We start from the raw sequence: 12,811 nt of genomic DNA on the forward strand, positions 1-12,811 counted from the left end.
TATTAACTCATTAGGTTTTTATTAGAGAAGTATTACCAGACTAGATCCGGTGAAAAACAAAACATGACCATTGTGAACAGTTTTTTTCTACTGTTGTTCGGGTCTGCACTGTTCTTGAGAACGCTTTTTATAGGAAGGCTAGGTTATGTTCACACATCACAATAGTTATAAGCCACCCCCTCCCCCAGGGCATGGAGGGACAGAAAGCCCCCCCCCTCATCCTCCTATCTATCTATGACATGGCCAACGCTTCGAAGGCTATCTGAACTCTCTGAACAAATCACCTGTTGATATACAGGTGATATTCGGGTCTGTCCTAGAGAACGATTTTTGGACTCCCCCCCCCCTGCCACCCCCGGCCCTTCCCTACTTCAATTTTGTACATGCCCTTTAATTTTAAGTTATTTTGTATTATTTAGGGTTAGGTTAGACACTTTCTGGGCCGAGCGCAGCGGCTAGGACAGGCTAGGGGGCCGAGCGCTGCGGCCACGGGTTAGGTTAAGTTAAGACACTTTCTGTAAGATCCATGTACAAAATTGATAGGAGGGGGGCGGGGGGGGGGGCCCAAAAATCGTTCTCTAGAAATATACCTGATATTCTTGGTACTCTAATTTCTGAAGAGGCACAGTTTAAATATATTTAATATGGAGATAGTAGAATCTTTCGTCAATTTTCCGGTCTGTTCTAGATAACGCTTTATTTGACCTCCTCCCCCTCCCCCTCCTAGGATTGTATAGGGGACCGGGTGCTGCGGTCACATGTCCAACTTTAACCAATATTCATTACAGATTAGATTCTTGTACATTGTCCATAATTTGAATAAAACCATTTCCTATTTTTTTACAAAACATTTTTCAGAAGTTTTATAATGTGTGACATATATATGCCCGAGGATGTTGGAAAACTGTTTGAGAATCAACATGTTCTAATCCTCGGTGGTTCGTTTATGCGCGGCGTTTACAAGGATCTCGTTTGGTTGGTCAATCACCCCTCTATCATACCCAGGTTGGGTTGTTAAAAGATTGAAGGGATTGTTAACGGTTTTTAGAATATTTACTCAAATTCAAGAATGTACAATGTACACTGCAAACAATTATATGTGAAGTTGTGAACGATCTTTTTAAAATCTTTCTGTGTATACTCTTTAAGTGAATTTTATTTTCATTGATCAAACAAAGATTCAAGGGTCACGTCATGACCTTTAACAACATTCTCAAATTGAATCGTCACTTATAGTACGTTGACAACCTTAAAGATTTTATTTCTGAATTAAAAATGGCCTTTTTAAGAGAGGTTTTGGGAGCTAAATGTGAATCAAGCTTTCCAGATCTAGAGAATACAGTTTGGAAGGTAGGAATTTACCGGCGCATAAAATAATTAAATATTTTCTCACTTTATATATATAGTTATAGTATTTATGTTCAAACACAAAATACAAAATAATAATGTATGATGGTTCAGCTTAAAATAAAACACAAGAAGATTCAATATGAGCCAATTGAAAATATAATGTTTAATAATTTTGTTCTGATCGTTACTTGTTGAAACAGACTATTCATATTGAAATCTCAACTGAATATACATTCATTGTGGATTTACAAGTAAATACTTAGTCAGCACTCAAATAATCGAAATATTTTCAGGAATGCATAAATTGAACTTATAAATACATATTGATTCAGCAAAAGTAGCAATGTATTCTTGTTGACTTTGACATCCACCATTAGCAAAGGGTGTGAACCCATTCTTGTTGACTGTAGTAAACTTTGACATCCACCATTAGCAAAGGGTGTGAACCCATTCATGTTGACTGTAGTAGACTTTGACATCTACCATTAGCAACGGGTGTGAACCCATTCATGTTGACTGTAGTAGACTTTGATATCTACCATTAGCAAAGGGTGTGAACCCATTCTTGTTGACAGTATACAGATTATATAAAGGTTGCGGCCCTAGTCCTGAATATATTCTATATGTTTGGAGTATTTTATAGGTTTTAATAAGTGAAAATAAATGTAAAGGTTGTAAATTTGAGGACACGTTTTAAACATGACAATAATCTGAACATTTTTAGAACCAATATTACAGAATCATGCAGTGCATTGGATCCCTAAGATTTGACCTTCCTGGATCCGGATCCGAGTGGGAAAATATCAACTAAAAACTGAAAAAAAAAAAAATTCTAAAATTCCAAATCTGAACTGTTGAAAAAAGAGACATTATAAAAGTATCCTGATCTCTAAATGGTTCATCAAGTTTTAGCATACAAATAAGCAAAAAAAGAAACAAAATAATTTGTCAATTCTGCTTTGTTAAAAAATTAAAATTCATGATCTGGATCCTGATCACTTTTTTCCAGTGCGGATCCGGGTTCCGGATCCGCATTAAATTTAAATGGATTCTATTCACTGGACCAATGATTGCCCCAACAGTGGATTGTTCAGTTACTGAACTTTACCTTGGGACAACAAAAACATTTCCCTCTGCGAAATTTTCGAGAAAAAAATCGTGCATTATCACAATAAAAGGTTTAATGATTTTCATCAAACATAAGGATAAGTTTTAAAATATTAACTTATTATTTCTTTAATTTTCTCTTTTTTTCAGACTGGTTCGGTTGATGGATCTGTGACGAAAATATTTACTGAAAACAACAGAGATGTTCTTCTGGAAACTAAAGGTGATAATTCAAACTATTCAGGGGATAAATATATACCCTTGAATAAATATATAAGTATGTTTGTATATATGTATGTATATATAAATAAGCTCTCAAGAATTCATTCTGAACTTAATATCAGCAGCAAAAGCTAAATCTGAGATAATTCCGCTCCGCTACTGTCTTCTTTCAAATCTAAATCAAAACGGGATAAAACTAATCTGTCATAATATTATTTGGATAAATTATAAAAGTTCCAACCACTGTTCTTCTAGGTTCTCTAATCGGATTAATTACTCACAAGTTTCCACCTTTGTTATCCTAGGTTCTCTTATCGGATTAATTACTAACAAGTTTCCACCTCTGTTATCCAAGGTTTGACAAGTGGAAGAACGTACATAGAACCCCGCAGATATTACAACAAGAAGTACAATATCACATTCTTTTATCTCTTCATCGTAAGAGCATATTCAAAGGTAAGACTAGAAAAGGAGACATTAAAGAGACTGTAGGCTTAATTTCAAGTTACCCTCCATTTGAATAGATGGGAATGCCCGATTTTACAATTGTATACTTGAAACTCTTATCTGATAAACAAAATGGAAGATAACGTTGTGTTTAAGCTTGAAAAGTGTTTTGATTGTTTATTTTTATATTCTGTTTCCTACAGGAGAAATGTGCAAGTCATCTTTTAGAAAAACCATAACTAAACATAATTTGTCCAGCTAATAAACACATTCAATGATAACAATTGATCAATCATTTGATTTCTTAATTAATTGATTGATTTATTAATTGATTTTAGACTCATTGATTTATTGATTGATTTGTTGATTTATTAATTGGTTGATTTATAGATTTATTGAATGATCAACTGATCAATTGTTTATTTATCTATGGGGTCCCTCTCTCTTAAAGTCAACATAGTGCTGAGCAAACTGGAGGAGGTAGGCAAGGTGGTTAAAGATAAACAGGTTTCAATCCCAGTGGTCCAGGCAAGGCAAGCATGCTATTTCTGTGATGAGGAGGGTCACATCCTCATGGCCTGTCCGAATAAGACTTGCTGCATCTCTTGCGGGTCAGAACTACACAGAAACGAAAAATGCATCCATAAGGAGGCCACATGTGGAAAATGTGGGTTAGTGGGCCACACATCCCTGGTGCATCACACCAAGGTAAAGGAGCTAAGGACGCAGCTAATGGTGGCCCATGAAGAGGAGTTTGACCATTTCTTGGATGGAGAGGAGCCAGGGACCAGTTTAAGTGGGCCTGGACGATCCAGTAAGGGGACTGGGAAGCGCCTAGGGGGGCCAGTAAGGGCGCAAACAGGTCCGTTAGTCAGGCCGAGCGGCCTCAGTTCTTAAACGAGTAGAATTAATTTCTGTTTTATTGTGTGCTCCTTTGCTTAATATCAAACTATATCATCAATAAACTACTGTAATAATTGGATTTTGTCATGCTCCGTATGTAATAAACCATATGAATAACCTGGTTTTCTTTTTAATTTGAGGTGGAAGGTTATCGATTTATCCATTTATCGATTTATCAATTTATCAATTTATCAATTTATCAATTTATCATTTTATCATCAACAGGTCAACAACAGGTCAACAACAATAGGTCAACAACAATAGGTCAACAACAATAGGTCAACAACAACAGGTCAATAACAACAGGTCAACAACAACAGGTCAACAACAAAAGGTCAACAACAACAGGTCAACAACAACAGGTCAACAACAACAGGTCAACAACAACAGGTCAACAGCAACAGGTCAACAGCAATAGGTCAACAGCAATAGGTCAACAACAACAGGTCAACAACAAGAAGTCAACAAAAATAGGTCAACAACAACAGGTCAACAACAACAGGTCAACAACAATAGGTCAACAACAACAGGTCAACAACAATAGGTCAACAACAACAGGTCATCGACAACAGGTCAACAACAACAGGTCAACAACAATAGGTCAACCACAACAGGTCATCGACTACAGGTCAACAACAACAGGTCAACAACAAGAAGTCAACAACAATAGGTCAACAACAACAGGTCAACAACAACAGGTCATCAACAACAGGCTAACAACAACAGGTCAACAACAACAGGTCATCAGATCATTTGATCTACTGTTTGAGTTTTAATGAATATAGTTTGATCTAGGAGCTGGAAGATTTCCTGCTTGAATATGAGGATAAATACAATGCTCCCCTCAATACTATTATCATGAACTCATGTCTCTGGGATTTTAACAGGTGCTTGCAGATTATCAAGTATAATTCATACTAGCTTGGGAACCCAGCTTTGCCTGGAGGTTTCCCTAACAAAGTCAACCTACTCAAAATTTTGTTTTCAAACCAAGCTAAGAACAGACAAGCAAACAGAAATTACCACGTCATGGATATATAGAATGTAGAATGACCCTGTTCATTAAATATCGTTTTCACGGAAATTATAATAATGTCAACTTGACGAAGTTTGTTGACAAAAATGGAGAAAAAAAATAATTTTTATGAATTTATAGATTTTTCCCAATTCAGCGAATAAAACCCTTAAAATAATTTGGCACTCCGTACAAACATACTTAACCTTATTTAGCCTGACCTATGGTTGACTGACTGGATGCCTGGGGGGGGGGGTCAAATTTACCCCCTCCCCCTAATTTCTTATTGTGATACAATTTTATAACATTTGATACGCTTTTGGAAAGCCCTTGGGCTCTACCTCAATAATCTGCACAAAAAGGCAAAGTTGCAAAAATCCAAATTTTTATTGCAAAATCTAGTTATTTAGCATGAAATTGCAAACAAAAAAATTGCGCGAATTACAACAAATTATACATTTTTTTAAAGCCCTTGACCCAGCGAATTCAAATATGCAAAAACATTAACAAAATTTTTAAAACCTAAACGCGTATTTAAGAAAAACTGAAAGTGTAAATTTCCTTGTAAAGGTGTCTGCAAACTTTCTTTGCAATTTGCTTGGTTTTGTTATAGGCTTTCCAAAGAGCTATAAAATGTTAAAATCCAATGACTGGAAATAGGTCTAAATATAGATGTAGTCTGGTGTAGGTAAAATAGGCATTTAGGCAGTTTGCCTGAGGACATAGGCAGTAGGTATAAAAGCCCAGCTTTCAGCCTTAAGTGAGGGAAATGTGTTGGTTAGAAAAGCAAGAAAATTTTAGCTTCCTAGCTATAATACTTTTTGAGTTATCGCAAAAAAAAACGATGGGGGGGGGGGGTCCCCTCCCTCCCCCCAGGCCAAATAGGGTTAAATCCTGGGGAAAAAAAATTATTTAAAAAGAGGGGGGGTGGGGGAAATGATTTTCGAAGGAGAAGTGGTGGATAATGATTTTTCAAGAACATATACAGCCCTGAATAAAATACCCTCAGTCTCTGAAATTCAGTCATGAAAAATCACAAAAACCTAAATAAAATAATAATAATAAAAAGACTCATTTATTCATTATATTTTCTTTAAATTAGTTCTACGCATAAGTTGGGTAAGAATTAAAAAAGCAATCAAAATTTGTGTTAGCATTTTTGCCAAAATGTTTTATAAAAATAAATTATTTTTGTTTAGGTGGGGACCGTTCGGTCCTGATGAATATAAAACAAATATGAAGAAATTGATGGAGCTAATTCCAAAGGAACTCAAAATATATTTCTTTTCATCTCGGTTTCAGAGAAGCATTACAAAGGGGGGGGGGGGAGATAAGATCCTATGTTTTTATTATATTTTGAAAGCCGTTTTTGAAAACCTATTAATCATATTTTTGTGTTTTTACGAATTTTTTAATTACTTATTAAAATCAATAGACTGCAATCGGCATTTAATTTTGCCTAATCAACAAAAAGTAGCATTTTACTTGTTAAAACAAACTCTTAACTTGAGGCTCACATCTAGTTATCTCATTCTGAGGGGTTTGCTGGTTGGGTTACACTTAAAATACAAAAACGACTGTAAATCATAAATATTAAATAAGTTTTTTTCTTTTTCCATGTAGAGAAAATTAAATGTATTTTTTGCCTTGAAGGTTTTGACTGATGACGGAGAGTTTATCTGGATTACCTGTCCCATGGGTAAAATCATAATTTATTAAACCCAGGGGCGGATACAGGGGAGAGCCAGGGAGCAATGACTCGCCCTAGAAAATTGCCCAACGGAGTGGGCAGTAACTGAAAATGGAGAGATTTTGGTAACCCCTAGTATTCGCCCCGGTCATACTTAAATCTTTTGCCTGTCTGTGGGGTTGATTTATTTGTCTATTTATCTATATCTTCTTCTCTATTTATCTATCAATATATCTATCTACCAATTTATCTTAATTCCTTTTTTAGTTATCGTAATGATCGAAAGTATCTATTTATCTGTATTTTTCTATACCTATCTATGTATATTTATTCATCATTACCTGTATGTTGTTTATCTATATATATCCGTCAATATCTTTCCATACCTTTCCATTATCTATCCATCTATCTATATCCATCTATTTAGATCCATCTATCTAGATCCATCTATCTATATCCATCTATTTAGGTGCACCTGAATTGAACAGTAAAGGAATGAATGTCCCCGGCCTTGAATTTCAATGCTTCACCTCTAGATACAACGTAATTGAGGTAAAACGTACAATTAATAAAAGTTTTTTCTTCTAAATCTAAAATATATTAGATGAAGACCCCCTTCAGTTTTGTTTATCATGAATATCTCTGCATGTAATGAATGGTGCCCTGAATGCAGTCTGAGCCCGAAATTTAAAAGAGTATCGTTGAACGAAACCTTCCGGTTTCCTTTTTTGGGGTCTTAACATTTGTGTACATTTTGATTTAAGAGATTCGAAAAAATGAAGAATATAAAGAAACTAAATAACATAATATTTCATAACAAAAATATTATTATCCACAAAACTGCCTAAACCCATCCGTGAGTTTCAAAACTGGTTTTCATAACGATACCCTGTTTTAAGTTTTGGGCTCTGGGGGTTCCACGCTGAGGTTCCTATTCAGATTTACTCTTGACTTGATCTAGAACATGTCCAGAAATATTTACCACCCCCTCCCCTCTCTTCAAACAAACATTCCCAAGGGACCCCCCCCCTCCCCCTCTTTACTTTTCATAGTAGAATTGAGGGAAATCAGTGGTTTTAAGTAGACATAAATGAATTAAAGTTAAATAAAGTATTTCAAAGAAGGAACAAAATTTCCATCTGAAGTCCTTAAAATATTTCCGTTTCTCCGTTTTATTTTCTAAAATGATAGTTAATAATCTCGATCAATATTCCCGTTTTATTTTCTAAAATGATAGTTAATAATCTCGATCAATATTCCCGTTTTATTTTCTAAAATAATAGTTAATAATCTCGATCAATACTCCCGTTTTATTTTCTAAAATGATAGTGAATAATCTCGATCAATATTCTCGTTTTATTTTCTAAAATGATAGTTAATAATCTCGATCAATATTCCCGTTTTATTTTCTAAAATGATAGTTAAAAATCTCGATCAATATTCCCGTCTTATTTTCTAAAATGATAGTTAATAATCTCAATCAATACTCTAGGCAAATTTTGTTGCTGCGCAAGCTGTATCAAGTGCGGGGTATGGTGTTGTAGATATTCACTACGCTCTCCAGATGCAGACCTACAGGTTAGTATGTACAAAGTGTACAGAACGATACAATACATAGTGTACATACTTAATCACTGGTCTAAATGAATTATGGTTATATTGTTGTGTTTGGACATATCAGAAACTGTTGAATTTTGAAGAGCCTTTAAGCGTAATTTCAAGTAACTCTCCATGCAAAAATGCCTGATTCACAACGGTAACCGTGAACCCTTCATCTGAGAAATAATGTTGAAGATATTGTCGTTTTTCTAGGTTTAAAAATGTTTAATTTTGATAATTTCTTAATGTTTTCCTGCAGTAGAAATGCGTAAGTTACTATTGCATAGAAACCACAATTGAGAATAATCAGTTTTCAAAATCATAAACATTGATATCTAATACGTACACAATACACATATATACTCCGTTAGATTTTTACTCAAAATGGCTTTTCGACTTTTTGTTAAATATTAACAAAAATAAAAACTTTAATTCATGTTTTTATAGAGGACGTAAGGTTAAACTCTAATGAAACGCATCAAGTAACTTCCAGTATATATATTTCTTATAACTTATTACTAGAGGGTTCAGAACATCAGTTGATATCAATATCACACGTGTAGATCTAAAGTACAATGCCCCGTATCCGTTCTATCTCATTCTTGTGGATATTGGTTTAGGCGGCTAGGTATCGTCTTAATTATTTTTTTTCTGTTCAGACGTAATCCTGATGGAATACATTGGGATTCAGGAGCTAATCGTTTGGTTTCGAACCTTGTCCTCACACATATATCCCTAGCTAGGCATGGAGAAGAAGGACTTCCCGGCAGAATATCGGTAAATTCGTCATTTTTGCCGTTTTGGGATACTTTTTCGATTTATTTTTGCATTGAATAATTATGACCTCCTTTTATTCGATGCAAGGTATAAGCTGGAAAAGTTAAAAAATGGTAGAGGGGGGGGGATATAACCTTTTCTTACTTTTAATTTTAATCTGAACATTTCTTATCTCTGAATATGTAATTTTCTTTAACACACTTTTACAATTTTAAGGAAAACCTCATTTTCTCTTACTCTTCAATTAACGTAACATGCGAAATAAATTTGAGCTGTGGAGTGTTAACTGAACAATTCATTCCCACAATTTCATTTCTCAGTTATATCTATTTTCAGTTTCTGCAGTTTGACATTATTTGATTTTAGGACGATTTTGCTCTGAAGTTGGTAAAACTGAAAGCCAAGGTGGCAAAGGAAGGAGCAGTTTGTCAAGAGGAGGTTGAGGAGAAACTGATAGAGCTTCAGAACCTTCCTATTCTCCAGGTAAGAAAGCAAGGAAGGAGCAGTATATTTGAGGAGAAACTAATGGAGCTTAAAATCTTAACCTTCCTGTTCTCCAGGTAAGAAAGCAAGGAAGGATCTGTAAATCAAGAGGTTGAGGAGAAACTAACGGAGCTTTAGATCTTAACCTTCCTTTTCTCCAGGTAAGAAAGAAAAGAAGAAGCAGGACATCAAGAGAAGGTTCGGGATAAGCCAAAGCAGCTTCAGAACCTTCCTATTCTCCAGGTAAGTAAGGAAGGAAGGAGCAGTTTGTCAAGAGGAGCTGGAGGTGAAACTAAAGTAGCTTCATAACCTTCCCATTCTACAGGTAAGTAAGTAAGGAAGGAAGGAGCAGTTTGTCAAGAGGTGCTGGAGGTGAAACTAAAGTATCTTCAGAACCTTCCTATTCTCCAGGTAAGTAAGGAAGGAAGGAGCAGTTTGTCAAGAGCTGGAGGTGAATCTAAAGTATCTTCAGAACCTTCCTATTCTACAGGTAAGTAAGGAAGGAAGGAGCAGTTTGTCAAGAGCTGGAGGTGAAACTAAAGTATCTTCAGAACCTTCCCATTCTCCAGGTAAGTAAGGAAGGAAGGAGCAGTTTGTCAAGAGGAGCTGGAGGTGAAACTAAAGTATCTTCAGAACCTTCCTATTTTACAGGTAAGTAAGGAAGGAAGGAGCAGTTTGTCAAGAGCTGGAGGTGAAACTAAAGTAGCTTCAGAACCGTCCTATTTTACAGGTAAGAAAGGAAAAAGCAAGACAAGGTTAGTTTAATGAATGTATATATTTTTCTATCTGTTTATATCATGTTATAAAACTGATCAGATGTAATTCTCAAAGCTGTCAACATTTAAAAAATTATAAATGAAAATAAGAGTATATTCTATACAAATATTGTTTCTTTAGACGGATGAAGATGATAAGGTTGGGTTCCAGGAGTGCAGGATGAATGTAATGGCAAAACTCCAGGAGCTGAAGCACCTGGAAGCCACTAGGAGTAGGAAGAATGAGTACAAGGGTAACTTACCTCAACCTAGTTACATTAAGGAGAACAGATTTCATCCTTACAGTAGACCAGGAGTACCAGTCTGGGATAAACCAGCGGCTAATGGAGACATGGAAATGGGTGGTATGGTAATGAACGGGTTGGGAATGGCTGGTACAGGAATGAACGGGATGAGAATGGGTATTGCAGGAATGAACGGTATGGCAATGTCGAGAGGAATGAATATTGGAGGGGTCAGCATGGGAATGGGAGGCGGTGGTTTAAATATGGGTATGGGAACAAACAACATGGGAATGAACATCCGAATGGGAATGGAATCAGAATTGGTGTCACCACGGATAAATGGGAATACAATCGATAACCACGGAATCGGACGACGACGTGAGGACTCCAACATCTCGCAGGAAAATTGCTTCAGTGATGACACGCCTATAAACTTCTTAAACTTTGAGTCAGATCCGGGTGGTAGAAACACCAGTGATACAAGTGTTACTCCATGGTTCCAGGATACTAGGAGCAGACCAACCTTCAACCCAACAGCTCCGTTCCCTGATCTGAATTCTAGCTATTCAGAAGTTTCCTTAACTCCTCCTTCAGAACAACAGCTACGCCTTCAAGAGATAGATATAAAGGTAGGGGTTAACATTTTCCTACTTTCACCCCCACCCCCCCGCATTATGATTCAGCAGACGACAATATAACTATTCCATATTTATAGTGTACACTAGGGTGTCCACTGTCTACAAATCATTGCTAATGTAAGAATAACGTGCGTGATGCTCGCGGTAACTTTTTCCATTGCACTACATACTGTGAGTAATTTCTGAAACTTTCAGGTCGATAGCTTTAAAATTTGATTAGATAATTGCCTCCAAAGTTTTATTTGATTGATTAATTGACTGATTGAAACCACCTATTTAAAGGTTCGTGAGAAGGTATTGAGGTACACGCGCGACAATGGAGAGAAACCTCCTGATCAGATGGTAGATATCTGGACACGTCAGATACAGGTGGGCCTGGCCCGGGGAATATTTTATCGCATTTTTAAAACATATTTTTTGTTTGAAGAACAACCTTTTCAGATATTTTAACGTTAAAATATTTTGTTGCTCTGCGAAATAATTGGAGAAAGTGCACTTTTTAGGCAGTGTGGAATGATTTAAAACAAAATTTTTAAACAGCTATTTTTAAACAGCTATTTTTAAACAGCTATTTTTAAACAGCTATTTTTAAACAGCTATTTTTATGAAAAAATGTTTTTATTTTTATTCTGTTCAATTTAGGAATCCGTGATGAATCCGGTCGGAAACATGATGCAACATGGAGGCATGCACATGCAGGGTATGCAAGGAATGCAGGGTATGCAAGGAATGCAGGGTATGCAAGGAATGCAGGGTATGCAAGGAATGCAGGGTATGCAAGGCATGCAGGGTATGCAAGGCATGCAGGGTATGCAAGGCATGCATGGTATGCAAGGAATGCAGGGTATGCAAGGCATGCAGGGTATGCAAGGCATGCAGGGTATGCAGGCATTTGAAGATCCATTCCAGTCTCTTGGTAACATGATGAACCCTATGACGAACCAGCGTGGTTTTGGCACCTATATGGATGGCGTGTCTGTGTTCAACAACATGGATCAAGGAAACTACGCACTCAATCACCATCAAGGACCTATCATTAGGTTCGGTAGAGGAGGCAGGAGATAGTTTAACTCATTCTAAGGAAATAAGCTGAAATAGTTTTAGCTGATCCCGTTCATTAAGCTTAAGTGATTGAACTAGATCAAACGATCTTATATAAACTATGAACAGTTGATTTCATTGAAGTTGATATTTTTAATGTTTTTTTTTAAATTTATATCGTGATCTAATGAAAGTATTTTTTGTACTGCTTAACGTACCTAAACATCGTCAAGGGATATATATTTTTCTGACTTCCCCCTAACCAAGTTATAGTAAATAAAAAGAAAATTTAGAAATGTATTTAAAGGGATGGTGGGGNTCTAAATTATCATTGGGGGAGACTGTAGAAATAGTTCCAAGTGGCCAAGCGGATCCGGATCCGTTGGATCCGCAAGATTTTGGCTTCCTGGACTTACACACACATATATTATCTTCTATATTTAAATGACGTGTTCAGTTATGCTTTTTCTAAGAAAAACGACGATATCTTCCCCATAGTTACTCAGAAAGGGAATCGTTGTGTATCGGTAAAGCCACTC

At 36.1% G+C, this 12,811-nt stretch overlaps 1 protein-coding gene across 1 annotated transcript; it reads left to right on the forward strand.

Annotated features, from left to right (window-relative positions):
- Positions 1 to 833: 833 nt before the first annotated feature.
- On the forward strand, positions 834 to 12,505 carry LOC111709048 (uncharacterized). The gene is made up of 14 exons (XM_023482630.1): positions 834 to 1,005; positions 1,290 to 1,350; positions 2,608 to 2,680; positions 3,035 to 3,135; positions 4,825 to 4,916; positions 6,244 to 6,310; positions 6,698 to 6,743; positions 7,204 to 7,286; positions 8,227 to 8,312; positions 8,993 to 9,110; positions 9,477 to 9,593; positions 10,491 to 11,222; positions 11,514 to 11,600; positions 11,874 to 12,505. The coding sequence occupies exons 1-14, from the start codon at positions 869 to 871 to the stop codon at positions 12,294 to 12,296; spliced, it is 2,223 nt and encodes a 740-aa protein (XP_023338398.1). The 5' UTR covers positions 834 to 868; the 3' UTR covers positions 12,297 to 12,505.
- The last annotated feature ends 306 nt before the right edge of the window (positions 12,506 to 12,811 follow it).

This window comes from Eurytemora carolleeae, unplaced genomic scaffold (assembly GCF_000591075.1).
Source record: "Eurytemora carolleeae unplaced genomic scaffold, Eaff_2.0 scaffold853, whole genome shotgun sequence".
NCBI lineage: Eukaryota > Metazoa > Arthropoda > Copepoda > Calanoida > Temoridae > Eurytemora > Eurytemora carolleeae.

Bases quoted from the DNA above. Each gene is read 5' to 3' on its own strand.
- LOC111709048 (XM_023482630.1), top strand. From the start codon at position 869: ATGTGTGACATATATATGCCCGAGGATGTTGGAAAACTGTTTGAGAAT. The intron at 1,006-1,289 runs GTTGGGTTGTTA...GGCCTTTTTAAG, and splicing joins CACCCCTCTATCATACCCAG to AGAGGTTTTGGGAGCTAAAT. The intron at 7,287-8,226 runs GTAAAACGTACA...TCAATACTCTAG, and splicing joins CTAGATACAACGTAATTGAG to GCAAATTTTGTTGCTGCGCA.